Source organism: Taurulus bubalis, assembly GCF_910589615.1.
Source record: "Taurulus bubalis genome assembly, chromosome: 13".
In the NCBI taxonomy this organism is placed as follows: Eukaryota; Metazoa; Chordata; class Actinopteri; order Perciformes; family Cottidae; genus Taurulus; species Taurulus bubalis.
This window is the reverse complement of record NC_136601.1, coordinates 15622111-15641824: the sequence shown is the minus strand read 5'-3', so window position 1 is coordinate 15641824 and position 19714 is coordinate 15622111. Positions and strand designations below refer to the sequence as shown.

Below are 19714 nucleotides of genomic sequence, written 5' to 3'. Positions count from 1 at the left end.
GATAACCATGAGAAACACTGAATGCACTCCAGTCCTTTAACCGCACACAGCAATTTATGTGTGAAAGCAAATAATTCCAAGAGGGACTTGGCAGTACGATACCACCATTCAAAATAGCTATATGAAACATTGTGATTGTCATTGATAACACATGTTCAACACAGGCAATGTTTTATTAAAACATGTCTTTATCTTGAACGGCAGGTTGGACTTCACATCTCTGGCTCTTTAGTCTTAACTTATATGAGGAATGTGTTTCAGGGAAAGCAAGTTTATTGATGACAAATGAGGAGGGAGAATTAAAGTCAGTCTGTTATCGACAGGGAAAGGTGCTTCTAAAGAGAAATCACTGACATCAATCAATTATAGCAAACTGAATAAGACTTTTTTAAAAGCTTATAAGTACATACTTCCCCATAGCCCTTCTCTCCTCCCACCACCCACCCTCCACAATGGTTCCCGAACCACAACGAAACTGCCAAAAACAAAGCTCAGTGACAATCCCACAAAACGATAAATAACACATTTCAAGTCAAAGGAAACTAAATTGTTCTGACAACCAGTTATTCATATGGCACACATTTCCCTCTTTACTTTACAGCCTTTCCAATGCTGCACCAATGCATCATTCTCATCACTACAAAGTTTGTGTTGCAGTAGTAATCTTTTCAAGGTGGATATGCTTAATGCCCCTTTAAAAACACCTGTTGTAACATGCTATTGGACTTCATTATCAGTAAAGGAAAGTTACAATAAAAACTATACATCTGTCAGCACAGAAATCTCCATAAATATATCAGACAACTGAACGTCAGTCAGAGAAAACTTCCCGAAGAGCAGAAAGATGAGGGGTAAATGTCACCTGTACACAATCTACACCTGGCCTTGTTCCCGTTGTGACTGTTAACTTATACTGTAGTTGTCTCGCATTACTGGCACAATACATTGAAAAGTAGTAAACACTTTTTAAACAGTTCATATTCCCCGCCAAAAATAAGATACAATAAATTATAATACAAGAAGAGGTGACCAATAAACAGGCTTTTCCAGTCATTCCCATGCAAAACAAGACTGACAATCCGAACGGACAAGAACGCATGGACATCTGGATCACAAACATATAAAAGTACACGTGAGATGAACTGGTAAAATGCTCAAGGCATGTGCTCTGTCCTCCCATGTACACACAGTTGCCATTCCTTCAGTAGACCTATAAAATTAGACAGCTGATATGGGCTAGCCAGCGCCCTTCACATCATTGTAAGTTTCATTACAGTATTTTACACATAAAGGGGAAAAACAAATCAAATTAAAGACAGAGACAAGGCCTTGGACCAAAGGCGAAGATAAAGAGAGAAAAGGGGGAATGGAGCAAATACAAAAACGACAATCAGTAGGAATTTCATTATATAAAGTGGTTTTCCCTGTAACTGTACTCTCTATAGTAGTAAACATATCTTCACAGAGTAAACACACATGGAGGGACGGGGGAAGGAGCGGCTGTATTCCTCTCCGACATACTGTACCTCATCACTGATGGTTAATACGCTGCGATGGCATTTTGCTCCAGTTTCCCTAGCTTCACCTTTTCGATTCACTTTTTGTGATTTGTTCTTCGTCATTTTATTTTTTTTACACTCTTCTTGATGAATCCTGTTCACCTTGTTTCTTTTTATTCATAATTTCTTCATAGAAAAACACCTAAGTACCAGCTAGGTTACTTCACAGTTCATTTTAGTGCAATGAGAACACATGCTCTCTCGCTGGTCGTCTGCCGTCGGTGCCTCATGTCTTTCCCAGAACGTTAGACCTGATGGCAGAAAAGAGAGGAAAGGTTGATGAAATGTCGATATAGCATCTCTCATTCTACACATTGTTGTCATTTTTCTTACCTGAGTGCTTTCCATCTGTCCTTCTCGACTTGGTTCTCTGGACTCTCACTCTCATAGGATGCAAGGTAGAGTCCTGAGGAAGAATGAGAAAAAGAAATGGTTGGATCAACATGTGCAGAGGAGTTTCTAAAGCAGGGGAAGGCAACCTCAAGCACGCGGTAGCTGAACCAATGGCACGCTAGCAACAAGTGTGCAGGAAAATGTTGAAGTGCCCTCTCATGAATATTCCAAAGAACCTCTTTCACAGCCATTTGCAGTGCGGCAGATTTGCATGGTGTCTTAATGAAACATAATGTTAACCATAATGTTGTTATGGCACACTGATTAACAAGAATATGTAAAAATTGCCCTTTAATTAAAAAAGGTTGCTGATTCCGGCTCTAAAGCCCACTTCTGCAAATGGAACCGTGTGTGCGTCTGCTTGACTGGGACCAGTACGCAGCTGAAAGTATGCCCGAGGCTTTAGGTACAAACTGGTTCTCACCATCCTCGCTGAAGATGGGAGCAGTGTGGAGGTAGTGTAGGATGGCCCGATCCTGCTCGAATGGACACTCCACCTGTTTCCATGTCATAAACTCCCGGACCTGCCGTGCCAACTCTACAAATTTCTAAGAAACAAAATTTCACTGAGTAAATAGTTTGAGGGCGGTTAAAATGAGGCAGGGTCAGGAGGACAGGTGACCAGCTCACCTCGAAGTTGACGTGGCCGTTGGGCAGCCGATTGGCACATCCTTCGTTCAGGAAGTAAATGTCTTTGATCAGCAGACTGAAGAAAGGAATCACAATCTGAGGAAAGAAGAACAGACAGGAAGATGACGGAAATACTACGATGAAATTGAAAAATGCAATGGATGCCGTGATGCGTGTCTGAGCCCTACCCTCTCTCTGTTGCTGTTGGCAGTCCGAGAGCGGTGGGCGGCCCCCCTCAGGGCGGTCCTGTAGTTGTAAAAGTTTCCTGTCGGATCCATCTGATGCTGTCACAACAACAAGCAGTGCACTGTCAAGTTCAAGTTATTACCCGTCTTGTACCTCTCAGTCAGTGAACAGGTATATTGTGTTTACCTCAAGAATGAAGAACTTGGCAGTCTTGGCTTTGCCCCAAGTCTTCTTCAGCCGTGACACAGGACTCATGTTCATACCGGCTACGGAAGGAGATAGATTTCAACTATCAATACCAGGTCGTGCACGAGAATTCTCTGCGATAATACTTTGAGTTATTGCAAAATCAGACTCACAGATAATGGCCATAAGGGAGTTGAAGTTTCCAATGTTGAAACATTCCCTAGCAACATCAATGAAGAACTCTATCACCTGGGCCCGCTGCTTCTTCTTCGCTGGCTGCAACAACAAAAGGCGCAACAACTTGTTTTTTATTGTTTAATATAGACTTAATTTTTTATAGTGAACGTTATCTCTCTCTTGCACAGACAGTTGAATTATCTGTGCCAGTATCAATGTAGTAATAACACAGAGTGACCATTAGGGGGCAGTGGTGCTCCGTCACAACTAACTGCCTTTGTCTCCTGCCTCTCAATGTGTTATAAGAATGAAATACTGTACTGCAATATTGAGTTTTCCAGGGATTATCATTGGAAATATGAAAAATACCAGACTGAAACTATGATAAATAAAATAAGAACATACATATATCCTAAAAAAGCTGATTCAATTATAGTGTATAGTGACATTTCAGTTTTCAGTTTCAGAAATTCATCTCCACTTAACAGGAAAACAAGGAACACCTCTCTTTGTCTCCTCCCATTCATGTACATGTCTACTTCATGATTAAAGTGCTTTTCATCAATGGCTGTCCTATTCACATGAACAGGGTGTTCCTTTTCATCTTCACGTCTAATGTCAGAATAAATGAGCACTGGCTGTACCAACATTTGCCACTCACCATGCAGATTTCAGTAGCCACCAGGTAACACAGTCTGTTGAACCACCTGACATAAGCCTCCAGGTTGGAGGTTTTCTTCTTCTGGTCACCGAAGCATGGCTGCCGTTGACACACAAACAAGTCAGTATCGGCGTTACCATAGAGAATTCCTCTGATCCTAATTAGCTTCATATTTACAGGCTGAGTGTAAATCTACTGAGTAAGTGTAAATGACAAAGACAGTGAGCTGGGTGTAGAAATAACCCAATCATTGGTGAGCACGGGAATACAGAGAAATAAACACAGTGAACAAAGAAGAGAGAGGGAAAGCATTCAACAGTTATACAGAGAGGATAGATGAATAAGTTATGTGTGCTTGCTCCAGCTTGTAGTATCACAATGCTTTGCTGTATGTGACCCTAGTGGCCTGCTGACATTTATATGTTCCCCTTAAGAAGCCAATCCTGATCTGACATTAGACCCACACAACACAATATAAAAAGTGTTTTATGTTTTATTACAGGTTTACATCTAATCTCAAATGCTGCCTCCTTCAGCATTTCCCAACAAAACAAAACAATGTGATAAAATGCTGAGGACAGACTGTTTTTCCACTGATGTGACAAAACGGAATTCATACATGAAAATACTATTGACAGAGGGAAAATAATGTTGTTTTATAAACAATGAAAAAATAAAAGTTTACCTGGGTTCCATCAAGCGGGTCTTTCTGAACAAAGGCTTGGACAAACTCCTCCGGCCCAATATGACTCAAATGTTCCTGGAAAACACACACAGACACCGATGGGGGTCGTCCCATTAATAATTCTTTCATTTCAGTAATGGAAGGCAATCAATAAGAGGAAGTAATGACTCATTGACGTGACTCATTGGAATTATATTTCCTCAAAGTGACACTGGAGACAAATTCACTTCTATTAAAAGGCAACTGTGCAGCCACATGCACGTGCACATCTAAATGATTCATTAGACTCGACTCATGATATAATCCCAAAAAACAACACAGCGCGGCACCCACACGTGCCACATACACAGTGACAGAAAGCACAGTGGCATCTAATTCTTCATAATCAGACTTCACATGTTGCTATAACCAACAATAGAAATAGTTCTGTATGTGTGCACAGTACACGCCTGTCTCTTTAATTGTGTGTGTGTGTGTGTGTGTGTGTGTGTTTGTGTGTGTTTGTGTGTGTGTGTGTGTGTGTGTGTGTGTGTGTGTGTGTGTGTGTGTGTGTGTGTGCATGTGTGCCAGAGTGTGAAGCTGTCAGGTCACATATATCCACAGAGGTTTTATCCCCTTTGTTTGAAGCCCCGGGCACATCACTGACTTCTGGGGTGATGTCACCGCTCAGACAAGGGTACAAGCTTACTCAGGCGCACACGCACACACACACACACACACACACACACACACACACACACACACACGTGCCCACATCAAGACACACATGAATAGACTGAAGGCATCACGCATGAGATGTGAGGGACACTGCAGAGATCCTTTGTTCATGTATGTTGCATTGCATCATTCCCTTTGTTCTTTTTATTATACTTGGAAAAAAAACAATTAGTGCTGACAAGTAATAATTAAGGTTATACTACAGGCTTCAAAATGCTACAGGTTCACAATGCAAAGTGATTCTGCCAATTTGAATTTGCTATTTCATCATCATCATCAGTTTCTATCACCCTCATATCTCTTTATATCCACCTCATCTCCTTGTTTGATGTTTTATAATCCTTGGTTCTTGACTTCTCTGTCCTTGACTGGGATTACGTCTCCAGCCAGGCTTCACCATGATTAGCTCCCGCTCTCCACCCTTCTAGCATCCTTTCCACTCCTCCTCATCCATTCCTGTTATCATCTCCATCCCTGACCTTTGTCTAACCCGCACCCCCCCTCCCTACCCCCTCCTCACCAGCTCCACGTGGGTGAGCTGCTGTGCCAGTGTGTACGGGTCGTTGCAGATGGAGAGCATGTCCTTCTGGATGTGCGGAGGCTTGGTTTTGAAGGCCACCAGCTTGTCAGAGATGGAGGAGGCGTTGAGGGAGACCCTGAGGATGCTCTCTTCCCCCTGGCTCATCAGGGCCAGTCGCTGGCTAAGCTTCTGCAACACCTGGTTCAGGGTTTTCCAGTACGCCTGGAGAGGAGAGGAGAGAAGAGGAGAGGAGAGGAGTGAAGAGGAGAGGAGCCTTCAATAATGACTTTAATGAATGATATATTAATGCTTAATCAACAGCAGGCATAAATCATTGTTTCAATTGTGAGCCTGTGTAAGCACTCCACTCTCACCCAAAGCATGCTCCCTCTTTTTACTCCAGCTCTTTATTTGAGACTTTATCAACAAAATCAAGATAAGTCATTAAGCATTGATAACAATGGGCATTTATAGTTATATATATATGTAGTTAAAGTAATATTTTAGCTCTATGCCTGCATCTGCATCATTATGTAACTGTACTTTTTAACATCTCCTTATTGATTTGTAAAGAAAGATATGTCTGGCAAATTAAATGCGTACATTTTTACCTCATTAACTGTATCACTGTATTCTTAAAACAACAGTGATGCCTTTTGACAATATCTAATGGAGTTTGAAATGATTTAATGAGCCCAAGAGTTAAGTTCAATGTAACTTTTCAGTAGAACAGAGATGTGTTTTCAAGGTTTTGTGCTGTGTGTTGTGTCCAGGAATGTTTCTGTGCCCCTCCCTTCAGATGACTGGTCACCGAGGCCATGAGGTCAGTCTGCCTCACAAATGCCCCCCAGCTCCCACATGTATGCACACACATGCACACACGCCCATAGACAGCACGCTGCAAATAGCAGCACATTCATCACCCCCTGCCCTTCCCTTTTTTCTCTCCCCTCTTCACCTCCCTCCCTTATTCCTGGTCTTCCACTCTTGACTCCATCCCTCCTCCTCTTTTCTCTACCTTCTCCTCTGCTCTCCGTCCCCCTGAATCCCATCCCCCCATTATCTCCATCCATCTCCCTCTCTCCATTTCCCCGCGTGGCTGAAGATAGAGCCACTCCTCTAACCTCCTCCCTTCCCCTCTCCTCTCCTGTAATGGAAGATTGTGTAACACAGAGCTGTGGCTACTCATCCAACACTGACACTCTGACTCCTTCCATCACCTCGCTACAGTGGTAGTGATGATAATTGAATTTCGTTCCCCATCAGCGCATTTCTTGCCGCAGCTTCGGCTTACGAAGGCTATATTGGCAACAACTACACGATGGATGAAAATCAGGGGTCTTACATCCCATCACAAATTATTATCCTGTAGAAACTGATAACTTCCTGAGTTGTATGTTGTTATTTGTATCCTTTATGAAGAAGATTTAGCATCCTTTCAAAAATGAAAAATAATTCCTGTCTTTGGTGAAGACAGCTGTCATATGACTGAATGTCATTGGTATACCTCATCACAAGGAGCGATCCTGTGGATGATGTCCTTCAGCTGCCCGGCCATCTTCTCGTCCCTGAAGTCAGATGGGAATGTCTCTGTCCACTCCGTCAGCAGCTGCAGGATCTTGGGACCAAACTTGCGGACTTTAGCCTGTTGTTGAAGAAGTGAAGGCGGTTTAGTGTGGTCTTCATTTGTGACTCCCTCAGCAAACTCCATGACCGAGTCAGCAATCCGGCAAAAACATCACAATCAGTGGTTGATTTCATGCAGAGCACAAGCATGGAGTCTGAATGCTTTGGCTGTGCCCGGATCTGTTCCTGTTCCTTAGCTTGAGCATGCCCATACAGGAGTTATGTGTTGGTGCGTGGTGCAGTGCTGACCGTATCGAGTGGGCTCTGATCCAGCTGCTGCTGTTTGATGCACAGCTCGCACACCCTGGCCAGCAGCTCCGGAGGAGAGATGAACAGACGAGCGCTCAGCAAGAAGGTAAACACATAGGCTTTCTGTCAAAGGACGGAGGAAGACAGTCGCTAAGACACTGCCACTACATCAATAAAAAACACTGCTGCTTTCTGTAATTAAAAGAAGAGTAGCACTTTCAACAGAGACATGGGGCTAATAATCTAATTGGCAGTACGGTCAGTACTACTATTAAACAAAATGAGCTTTATAATGAACAGAGGAGTGACTGTAGTACATTTCTGCTTACCTCTGGGTAGTAATCAGCAGTGGGCACCAGGTTATGGATCAGGGTGTCCAGGGAGGCGGAGGTGATCGGGGGCCCATCAGCCAGGCAAGCACCGGGCCCCGGGCCCTCCTGTGGGGCTCCCTCCTCCTCCCCAGGCTCAGCACAGGCCAGATGGGGGCTGAAGCCACTGGGAGTGGTGAACATGGTGCCTGAGCACACAGTCTGGGGCATTCCTGTCTAAAACACAAACAGAGAAAAAAACTGTCAGCAGGATGTAGACAAAATGAGGAAGAGGGACACGACTGGGTTTTATGAAATGGGAACTTGAGTACATTATTGACAGTAATTCGATGTTGTGAGAGGAGATGAATTTAAATGCATCTTTCTATCTTTCAGCCGAAACTCTCGACCCGCTGCCGTCGGCCCAACAGCTGCCCCGTCTCCCACATCGACAAGACAGAGGAGAGGACACAAATATGGGTCACTCCGTCGCCGTGGAGACTGTTGCTGCCTGAAAGCGACAGTGCAGCATCCATATCTAGCCTGTACGTCTTTCCCTTTAAGGATGCTTTGGGTTACATGGTTTAAAAATTCAACATGTCCTTTCCCTCAATGGACCAGCGCCGCAGCTGTAGTGGAGAGAAGCACTTACAGCACTTTACGCTAGAGTAGAGATACTATGGAAACAGGGAGCAATTATCAGCATCACCTCGGTGTCGTCTAAATGCAGCTGATGAATTACTCAGACCTCTACTTCATTTAAGAAGTTTTAAAATGGCAGGGTAGAAGTAATATAAAATATTGTGTAAATGAACTGACGATTTGTAGATGGAAATTAAGTAATTAAATGTTGTATGTCCACCACTGTTTTTGGTTTCTTATGTTAAAATTGTAATAACATTGTATAAATATACTCTGCCGTGATCCTGCTCCCTCTGACTGAACCTGGCAACTACGTCTATCTGAATCTTTCATCATCCCCGAGGACGACTGCAGTCTCTGGGTGCCTTCAGGCACAATCAGGGGCAGAAAGCCTCAAACGCCTGCAGGAGTCACGATAAGGGCAGCAAACCTACAGTGAGACCTTGAGCAACATGCAGGAAGTTATTTCAGATGTAAACACGCCATATTCTTCCTGCTGTTTGTAGCTAAGACAACAGCATGGTCTGGGGCAGAATTTGTACATATGTACATACAAATATACACACACACTAATGGTAACATAAATACAGTAGGAGAGCAGAGGAAGAGAGGTGGAAAAATAACAAAGAAATAAAGAAAATCTTGATGATTTGGCTGCATCAGCCATCATTCTAAATCACCAGAGGAAACCTAGGAATGGTCAGGTTTGCTGCGGTCGTTTCATCTTCTGGTGACTTTCAGGTGACCTTCATGTCCCCTCCACACACCCTCCCCCCCTTGCCTATCAGCCACCTCGATAAACTGGTGTCACAGGTCCCTGGGGTGAAAGGTCAAGCGCACACCGGTGTGTAGAAGCACAGCTCATGTCTCAAGTTTCCTGTGTGAGAGATTCAGCTTTCCTTTGTTCTCCCCTATGCACTTATTTGTGCACTTGTACACACCTAGACACCAATGCACACAGACAAGACACTAAAGGCTGGGGGATGGGGAGTCTCACTGTGGGGAGGTTTTACAGCCTTCCTTCCTCCTTACAACGCTGACACCCACAGCCATATCTCAAATAAATATATGTTGTGGTTAAAGAGGGCCGACATCTTCTTGTCTGCTACTCTGAGCTATAATGATGTGAGAGGTGCAAAAAGACGTGTTTATCCGAGCAGATGACGCCGAGGATATCGGCGTCCATCTAAATATTGAAACTATACAGTCAGATAACTTACATCTGTGTCATGTGTGTCTTTTAAATAGTCTATGTTGCAGGGTGAGGCGTTACCACAAAACCCCAGCTAATAAATATGACTCTCATAATCATGTCCTTGATACAAGTTTTGAGTGGTTTTCCTCCTTTAAACATGATTGTCACAGCCTTGATGAGGTTCCAGAAGGGGAAAGCCAGGGGTGTGTCCTTGCAGCGACCTCGTCTAGATTGGATTGCAACATTGCAGCCACAGAGTAGACACAGCCTGATAAACAGAGAAATGGACAAATCCAACAAGCCTCTGTAACAACACAGATGCAGCAGAAAAGCATTAAGGAGAGTGGAAGGAACTTCCTCTGTGATAGAGCTGACAGGAAGACAAATTCTCAGCTGTATGAGTGTGTGTGACTAAATCCAGGAGTTTATCTGTGAGTCATCTCATGCATACAAACACATCAACACACCTCTCTGCCAGTGTGTTTGTATTCATATATGTATGGGAGTGACTGAGAGTTTTATTCTACGTGCCCACACTGTCAATGATTCCCCCTATCGTTTGTGATAATCTTCACTCTCCCTTTTTCTCCCAAACTCGTCCTCCTCAGCTCTCTCTCCAGCATTTCTCCAGCCCTGATTCGTTAATTCATCACAGCTCTCTGCAATCTGAAGTATGTGAGCAGAGGCCGACCAGGTAACTCCTCTCCAGACGTGTACATATTATGATAGATCAGTCATCAGTTTCTGTGTATGACACACTCACTGTTCACACGGTGTCACTAAAGCTCATGTGGAAATTGGCTGAGTTAGGTTTAACAGAAGCCACTTTGGCCAAAAGTGGCAATTTTATTGATGAGTTTCTTTAAAGGATAACTTTGCCAATGTTACACATTAAACTATTTATAGCTGAATACATGATCTCTGATTGAACTGTCAGCAGTACATTTGCACTGTGCGTAATGTAGACCCTAAAAATAATTGTACCTTCCAAAGCAATTCATCAACTCCAGGGTTACTCTCACGAAAGACAAACTGGCCCTATGAGTCTAGTGACTGACCAAACATTTTTTATATTACTACTTTTTCTAGCTTCTAATATTATTTCACAACCAAATTGCTGACACCACGTTTTTCCTACAATGTGACAAAGAAGTCATCCACAGCTGTACTCTATGTATAACTTGTTTCCGTACCTCATGATACACACCCAGCTCCCTCTGTCCCTGTCACATTGCATCAACACTGCGTGAAAAAACACATTGAGAAACAAGTAGAAAGAACAGGTGAGTGTAGTGTTGTGTGCTCTAATCCCCCCAAGATCTCCAGCAGCCAAAGGCAGCCCTGCACTCGGTCTAGACAGCTGGGGGAGTGTCATTGTTCGAGGTCCTTGCAGCGTACGTGTGTGTGTGTGTGTGTGTGTGTGTGTGTGTGTGTGTGTGTGTGTGTGTATTTTGTTATCGTTGACATCAGGGGATCCGCCTGCTTTGTTCTATCATGATTAACAGAATGGCACTGTCTGGAGACACACTATCTTCATCAGCACCCTTGACTGTGTAGCTCTGTGTGTGTGAGTGTGTGTTGATGAAACAATGGCATTCCTAACATGACCGAGCAGCTTGAAGCTGTCAAACAGCTTCATAACTTTGTTAATCTCTGTTTTCAAGTATCCAATTCGGTCTCGTCTCTGTAAAACCTGTTTAACCACATAACTAGCATTACTCACCAATCTTCGTGTGTGTGTGTGCATGTGTGTGTGTTGAAGAGAATGCTGACACAATCGCTGACAAATCTGATCTGCCAGTAAGGAGTTAATGGATGAGGACAATCAGTATTAGAGATGGCTCTCCATTAAGACTGAATAGGCTTATTCAGAACAAATCCAACCACTGTCTGACCTCTATCATTAAGGAGTCAAGGGTCAAAGGTGAAGAGTTAAGAGTTAAGGCTCCTTGGTGGGGGCAGATGGATCAAAAGTCCCTTTGGAGTATTTGTTGTCATTATGCTCTGCTGTTTGGCTCTGTTTCAAGGTTACATATAGGCTTTGTCTACAGTCAAAAATAGGCAAAAAAGGCAAAAATACTATTTGGACAAGAATGAGGATAGGATTCTTCCTCAAGCTTAAATAAGTCCCCAAAAAACAATGCTATTCTTAGAGGGGCAGCACAACATCAGAGGTGAGTACATCAAATATCCGGCATGGGTATTGCAGCAATGTTTTGTTTGGTTTCTGCAGTTGCTTCCTGGCTTCAAATTTCTAGTTGCTTCCTGTCTTCAGCTTTCTGAAGCCAGGAAACTGCATCCTCTACATTGCTCGGGGAAGATTGCAGGAACAAGATAGCAAAGATAGGAGGGAAAGGTGGGCTGTGGAAGGGGGGGGGCGTGAGTGTGATATTCCCCCTCAGGGTAGTGTGCAGACAGTCTCGGCTCTATGAATGTTAAAGTCACCTCTTGCGAGACTCACTAAACTCCTCTTTTGCTTTGCAGACTCCATCATATGACTCCCCAGCCACCAACTGATTTACATAGTCTAACACTTCCTTTCTAATTTAGGATCCACATGTTCGCTCCCCTACACAGTACAGTTTCAACACTTCATCTATTTCAGGAGTGCGCTCTAAAAAAGCAGTTCCTCGTGTATTTTTGGTCCTGACACTGTTTTGTGTGCCTTGGAGTATTGCGGCTCTGGCCTAATTTTTTCACAGTGTTCTTTGAAAGCTGAAATGATGCGAATAGAGAAATAATGGAGTATTCTCCTGATGGCAGGGGCTTGAAAGAGAGTAAACCCCTCTTTGTCAGCCAGCTTCTCACTCCCCTTTCCTTTACACATTTCCCCTCCATTCCTCCCCTCCTCCTTCATCTCCCTCTCCACGCCCTACTTTCCACGAGCCCGTTCAGGACGCCGGTACAGATGGCCCTACAGCAACCTGCTCTCCCAGTGGGAGCTGCTGGCACAAGAGTTGTTTTGGCCCTGCGCCCTTACCATCATCCCCAGTCTCAACAGGAGCCCAAAAGGGTATTGGCGTCCAGACTGAATTCCGTGGCGCAAGGGCCGAGCCAATCTGGCTGCTGAGCTGCACGGTGACTGCCCGACACCGCTGACAACAGAGAGAGCGCAAAATACCACACATATGTCACCACGCACACGCGCATTGCAACAAAACTCAAACCAGCGCACTACTGTTGGTTAATGGTGTGTGTGTGTGGAGAGGAGTGGCGCTGAAAACAAATGAGTTCATTGTGTCATGAAAAAACACATGCATGCACACTTGCACCCACACAGCAGCCAAACACAGGATTGAGTTACCGTCGAGGCATTCCAGCTCCCCACCCATTCCACGGCCGCTCTCTCTGCGGTACGAGCCTGACAGTGGTTGGGAATCACACTCAGGGCTCGACATCCCAAATCCCTTTCATTGGAATTCCCCTGTAGTGTCTGAGCGGGGTGTGGGGTCACGCTGACATCCTGGCACCTGTTCAGCACCCGCCAGCTCCATCAACCCCAATGTAAAGCTCATGGGGAATTCTCTTCCACACACCCTGTGCACATGTGTAGCCCTCCTCATTCCTGAGTGGGTTTGGACACAGTTGCATGTGTGCGTTTGGGTTTCTCTTTGTGTGTGCGCGCTTGCATTCATGTGCACTAAAAAAAAAAAAAGGTAAAAAAAGGACTGGGAGAGCATATCCAAGTCCAAGTGAAGTTATTCCTTCACTGCGAACACAACCACCTGTCCCACTGTTCTCCAAAAGGTGCCACTTCTAGTCTGTTTTCTCACATTACGAACAAAAACTGATTGAGATAAAGCAAGATGCAAAGACTTTAAGAGAAACTGCATATGTTTAATCCCTAAAGTAAAATTATTATCTGGCTAATATCTACAAAAAGATGGAATTGAAATCAGCATTACACCAAAGCATGAGCCGAAGAGAAGGTCTGTGCACTAAAGGTTGAGCACCATTATCCACTGACTTTTCTTTCAAACCACTAAATCCATTTCTGAATCTATTTCCCCTGGGAGGAGTGGATGGAAATGTCATACTCAAATGAATTGAAGGCTTGAGACATGTGATGGGTCCGGGCAATCTATCATGTTACTTAGAGATAATTAAAGCTGAGCATAGATTGGTTCTTAGTCGGCACGTTGCGCATGTCTGAGCCTCAAGTGCCCTAAATCTGTCATTCACAATGGTCATAATTCCTTAAATAACAGGCATGTATTATTCATAATATTCCAATTTACAACCACCCTTGATGCAATGCTTCGAATCGGACAAGAGTGATTTTGTCTCTGTCCTAATAAACAGTCATCATTTCGCCACTTATGAGGAATTACCAGCTCACCAAGTGAATGGAGGAATATGGGAAGGGGAAACAGAGTGCAGTGATGGAGAGCATCCAGAAAGAAAGGATGAATGAAACAATGCATATGTGCTGCTACTTCAATAGTCCTTTAAGCACTCTTTTAAAACGAGACGTCATGCAAACACCCACTCTGCATTGTGTTACTCTCAATCCAACCTGCACAATAGCTGCTGCAAACTAATGAGCGAGACGGTAACAGATGCAAATCTAATAACCAGACGTCACTAATTCCATCATGGCTGTCTCTTTTCCTGTTAAAGTACATCTATCTGCTCATTACAACAAACGCGGGCAGAGGCCATGCGGTGTGTCACTGCTGGTGTATGATGTCGAAGCGTAGCAATTAGTGTTGGGAGATTGAGGGGTTCATAACTCATGCCTCATGTGATTTGATACAATTAGAGACAGAGATCAGAATGCGTGCTTCATTAATCCACAACTACTTGTTTCATGTTGATGCAGGTTCAACGGGAGTTGTTTCTTTCCACTGTCACCCCGGTGCTCACTAATGTGGGAATGTTAACTCCCTGCAAATTAAAAAGTAGAGACCTGCTCTCCGTGAAAAGTTTCTTTAGATAACTTCTCATTTCTGTGTCCATAATGCTTCCTGAGATAACACTCTTATTCACATAAATATTCTTGAGCTAAGCATGGTTCCTTCACATACTCTGAAATATCTTCACGATGTATCACACTTTCCTGCATGTCCTTCTATTTGTGATGAGTGATGTCAGTCACAGCAGCAGTGTGCCACTACAGCAGCCTGGTGTTAACAGATTACCAGGGGACTGCCCAGTGGGCATGATGGTGTTATTGATATCAAGAAAGGGATTTTACCAACATATTTTGTACATTAAATGTTAAAATAATCAGCCTATTGTTGAAGTGGAACCTTGTTATTAACATACAATAAAGATGGTTCAGACCTACTGTATCCATTTGTGGGTTTTGTTGTGTTTCCAACCTCACTTCAATCCTGCACTTGTGCACCGCGAAATAATTCCAACCTTTGTTACGAAATGTCTACTAATACCATTTATCAATAGTGCTGATACATCAGTTTCAGTACCAATATCAAGTCTGTGCTGGTCCAGTATGTACGGAGTTATTTTTAAATTCACTCTCATCAAACACATTGCATGTATTCTTGAGGTCTAACTAATGTGTTAAAGCATTTTTTCCTCATAAAATATCTACAAAACGATGATTAATATTGATTGTCAGATTGATATTTTAAAAGCTAGATTGTATTTACGTTTACCATAAGGTTCCTTTTTTTGTATGCTTTTGTTGGCGCACTGCGATGCTTCTCTGGTTGTTTCTGCAACAGGACTACAATCGGTCAAACTCCACAGGGTACCTTTGACTTAAATATAAATAGATTCATAAACATGAATTAACAAAACAAAATCAAACGTTCATAAAGAAATGAACTGATCCTCAAGAGAGCAGAAGCTCGCAAACTACAATTATTATCAAACTGTTGACGTTATAGGGAAAATGTCATTACTTGGAGCCTATACCTGATGGAGTAATCTATATGCTTACTCCGGTGGTTTATTGAACACACCAGGGATCTAATCATATTCAATTGCTTTTTGACCCAGCAAATCCATAAAGACAGACTGCAAAAAGCTTCCCATATGACAGCATGCATGCCATGTGGAGGCAGCTAAGACCATGCAGCTCTGGAGGGAACAGAGAGTTTCCATGGACTCAAGACCCCTATTGGGAGCTAATTAGATGCCTGTTGAGACCCTACTTTGACACCTCCTCTTCTCTCTTTTATTCCATCAAAACCCATTGTTCCTCACCCCCCACCTCTCTCCTGTGACAAAGCTGCCGACCGTGACAGCGTGATTCCACGTGTGAACCCGTCTGCCTCAGCCTGTCAGTGAGATCACTCTCATCATCCCCGTGTCAGTGGCAAAGCTGCCGTGTAGCCAAAGCGCATCCGAAGACCTGTCAGGTACTCGGGCCCTCGCAATGTTCTGTCCCGTTTCCAACCGAGCTCCTGCCGGGCTGAGGAGCTGTTTACGTAAGGTTGGAATAAAATATATCAAATATACTTGTCAATCCAGTTGCACTGCACAAAGAGCGGTAACTTTCGGAAATGAAATGAAAATGTATTAAAAGATGTTTCCATTCTACAATTCCCTTTTCTTGTTTTTTTTTACTATGTATAATTTCCTTCCTTTAGTTTTGATGTACTTTCCCTTCCTCTAAATTAAAACAATGTGTTGGCTTCACCAAAAAAAAGAACAAAAGACTGATTGATCATTCACATCCATCAAACACATTGGGGTAGGAGATGGGTTTCAAGCCTATCCCAGCATGAATAAGTTAGTGATCCTTTAATAAGAATACAATGTATAAAAACGTTGAAGTGCCTCATGTGTGTTTAACAATCACATAATAAACTGGAAGCCATCCTGCACATGTAACAGAATTGCCAATGGGATTGTATAGTGGATTCCTGTGTCCAAGATAGTAGTGGAATTCTGTCACGTCTGTGTAGAATATGATCTATAATTTCTCCGAACACACGCACACACACACACACACACACACACACACACACACACACACACACACACACACACACAAGCCCCTTCCCCCATACACACTCACGCAGCTATAAACATTGTGGTGGTGATAAAGCTGTCATTGCTACCAGACTAACAGCTACTGTGTTTACCTCCCTGTCGACCAGCCCCAGAGAGATCTCTCTCTCTCTCTCTCTCTCTCTCTCTCTCTCTCTCTCTCTCTCTCTCTCTCTCTCTCTCTCTCTCTCTCTCTCTCTCTCTCTCTCTCTCTCTCTCTCTCTACAAACACACATCACAATGAATCTACCTATCTTAATCTCACGAGCCAAACAACGTCCTCATTAACAGCACACCTGTTATTCTCTGCACACTTGGCCTGAATTGGAGGGAACATGTGCTGCAGTCCTGCAGACTTGTTCCCGGTGACTTCTGACAGACCCCTACTTGGTGACTCATGCCTGTACAACCCGTATCTACTGTACTGTTACAGCATGCTGTCATGTCAAATCAAAATCAGTCTATTGTAAGCGGCGAGGCTTTATGGGAACAGCACAGACGACTGAAGAAGAGGTGAAAGAGAGAGCTGCACTGTGTCTTGATCACTGGAGGACAAAGCCACAGGGGGCAGATTATGGTAGAGGATCGAAATAATCCAGTGATTATTCCGTGCAAGACTGGAGCGAATCAAATGATTGATTTACAGCATTTGATCATTTCACAAAGGAAACTTTTCTTAAGCAAGCACGGCGGAACAAAACAGTGTTTGTTTCTCACCCATCTGGGGTGAGATACTGCCAGCAGAAGGTGAGAGTGAGCAAACACACCGTTCACAGGGTTGCATCCCAAACAGGAGGAGTGGGGAAAATAGCTTACGAAGCAGGACATGTGTCAAGAAAGACGCGAGAGTGGCTGCTGCTGCATCTTGGGAGCTCCACGCTGAAGGAGCGCGGTCTCGAAACGTGATGCCCAACTCCCAGTGGTTCACTACTGTGAGGCTGAGAGGTGCAGTCTGGCTGAGGGCTGGAGGAGAGAGAGCAGGAGAAGGTGTGGGTGCAGAAGTGCCTTAACTGGTAATATCAACATCTAGAATTTCCCCACACCTAACTGGTTTCTGACAGAGCTCGGTCTTACTTTCATGCACCTTGCAGTAAGCTGGAAGAGACAGATAACAAATCCTGTTGGTTTGTATTGGTAAGCTGCGCATTGCCTTTGGTTGATAAGCTTGGTTTCTTGGATGCTTTTTTCTTTTTCTTCTTCTTTCACTCCCATAGAAAACAAAGTCAACAGTGTTGAACACCTGTTCTATAAATATGCTACACCCACATTTACATATCCAAATCAGAAGTGAGTTTACACAGTGTGCTCCCACGTTCATAATTACAATAACCGAGATAAGCTTTGCACAATGAAGCCAGTCAACCAGATCAAAACAGCACATGCGACATTGGTCCGACTTATCAGCGGCTATACCGTCTTTGTTTTCAATGCCATCTATCGACGGCTATACAATGTCACCTATGGACGTGTCCAGCATTCTCTCCAGTAAATGTGTCCGAGGCAGAAGACGCAGTGGCTCCAGCGCCTCGAATGAGCGGATCCCCTCACACGCCCTTTAGAGGGACCTGCACACCGCTGACTCACGCCGCGGCCACAGCCGTAGTACAGTGATGCCCAGCATCAGCACAGCATCAGACAGTGTGTGATTTCGATCACGATAAGGAATCATTATGTCATACCACTGTTGCTAGTAAAGTTCGAACCGTGACGACACAGTGTTCTGGTCCCACAAGAATAGAACGTGGTGCGTCCGTAAAGCATTCCAACACCTCGCACGCTCACTAATTCACACGCGCACACGCACACAGACAGAGAGCGTGAGGCGTAATCAGAATATAGCAATATTTTAATATCCATTTTAAACGCTACTTACCAGGACTACACTTTGATCCCCATCTCTGATCCGACTTGGATCCGATGTCAAATCAATAAAACTGCCGCTCCAGGTATTCCCAAAAATGAATTAGCGCTCACAAAACAGCCCGTTCAACTGGCGTCAGTGGGAGAAGTAGAGCCGGACTTAGTCTGATTGGTGAAAGTGGGGGAAATGTCTGTTGATAGTCCCGGCTGTGGACGGGTGTTCACACACCGGGGAACAGCGGACACAGGCGGAGAGCTGACGCCGTGAATGAAAGCGCGTCCCTGAAGGCGTGGCGACCGTCCTGTCCTGCGCCACGGAGACACGGCGCACCGCACAGCACATGCACACGTCCCCGGAGCGAGTGGTGAGACGGAGGACGGGAGAGGCGAGAGAACTATACTCGCGCACCGGTCAAGTAGGGGAGATATTATGGCTTCCGCTTTCGGTTTTCAAAATACGACACTCAATAACGAACGGGTTTCGTATGGGTGGAGGAAACATGAGCAACTCACTTGGGGGCGCGAGGGGAAACTTGTCAAGACACCAACAACATATTTCTGTGCATTGCGCCTCGTCATTTAACAAATACACTTTGTCAGTCACCTGCAGGAATAGGAATTCTATTAGCACTGTTTTTTGACTACATTATTGTAGGGCTCATTGAAAAGTTGTCCTTGTAGTACATTTGAAACTCAACTTATGTAGTAAATACCAACCATACACAGTGAATTTGGTGCTTTTGAGGTCCCTGAAATGCATTTTCGTCATCCTTGTAACTTTAGTCATTGCTGAAACTCGAATTATTCTGGGTTATGAATAATATTTCGAAACTTTTATTTTGTAGGGAAACGTATTTCCGGAAGCTTGCCGTTTTTCTGGTTTGATGCTGCTGTGGGTAAGCAAGCAGTGGATTCTCTCTCTCTTCTCTCAGTGCTCTGATGCTTCGGACACTCTCATTTCACAAGACTATAGATTGTATCCTTTCCCCTGATTGACTATTTAACTATGTACTACTTCAAGACAATTACAAGACAGTAAAATGCACTGAATAGGATGCTCTAAGTGAAGGTATTGGGGTGTATGTCAGTCACTAAGGTTATAACTGCCTGTGATTGCAAAGCCAGTAGAAGAGGCAGAATAGGAATGTTAATTAATT

The 19714-nt window shown here is 43.9% G+C and overlaps 1 protein-coding gene across 1 annotated transcript; it reads right to left on the bottom strand.

Annotated features, from left to right (window-relative positions):
* On the bottom strand, positions 1-18626 carry LOC306746311 (ras-GEF domain-containing family member 1C-like). The gene is made up of 14 exons (XM_079229209.1): positions 18571-18626; positions 7919-8134; positions 7590-7712; positions 7222-7359; positions 5715-5936; positions 4478-4552; positions 3793-3891; positions 3128-3230; positions 2955-3034; positions 2771-2866; positions 2583-2678; positions 2377-2500; positions 1893-1965; positions 1-1810 (listed from the first exon to the last, which is right to left on the bottom strand). Exons 2-14 carry the CDS (start codon positions 8126-8128, stop codon positions 1786-1788), a joined length of 1464 nt encoding a protein of 487 aa, XP_079085335.1. The 5' UTR covers positions 8129-8134; positions 18571-18626; the 3' UTR covers positions 1-1785.
* Positions 18627-19714: the final 1088 nt, after the last annotated feature.

Bases quoted from the DNA above. Each gene is read 5' to 3' on its own strand.
- LOC306746311 (XM_079229209.1), bottom strand. From the start codon at position 8,128: ATGCCCCAGACTGTGTGCTCAGGCACCATGTTCACCACTCCCAGTGGC. The intron at 7,713-7,918 runs GTAAGCAGAAAT...GTCCTTTGACAG, and splicing joins CTGCTGATTACTACCCAGAG to AAAGCCTATGTGTTTACCTT. The intron at 2,867-2,954 runs GTAAACACAATA...TTGTTGTGACAG, and splicing joins CCAAGTTCTTCATTCTTGAG to CATCAGATGGATCCGACAGG.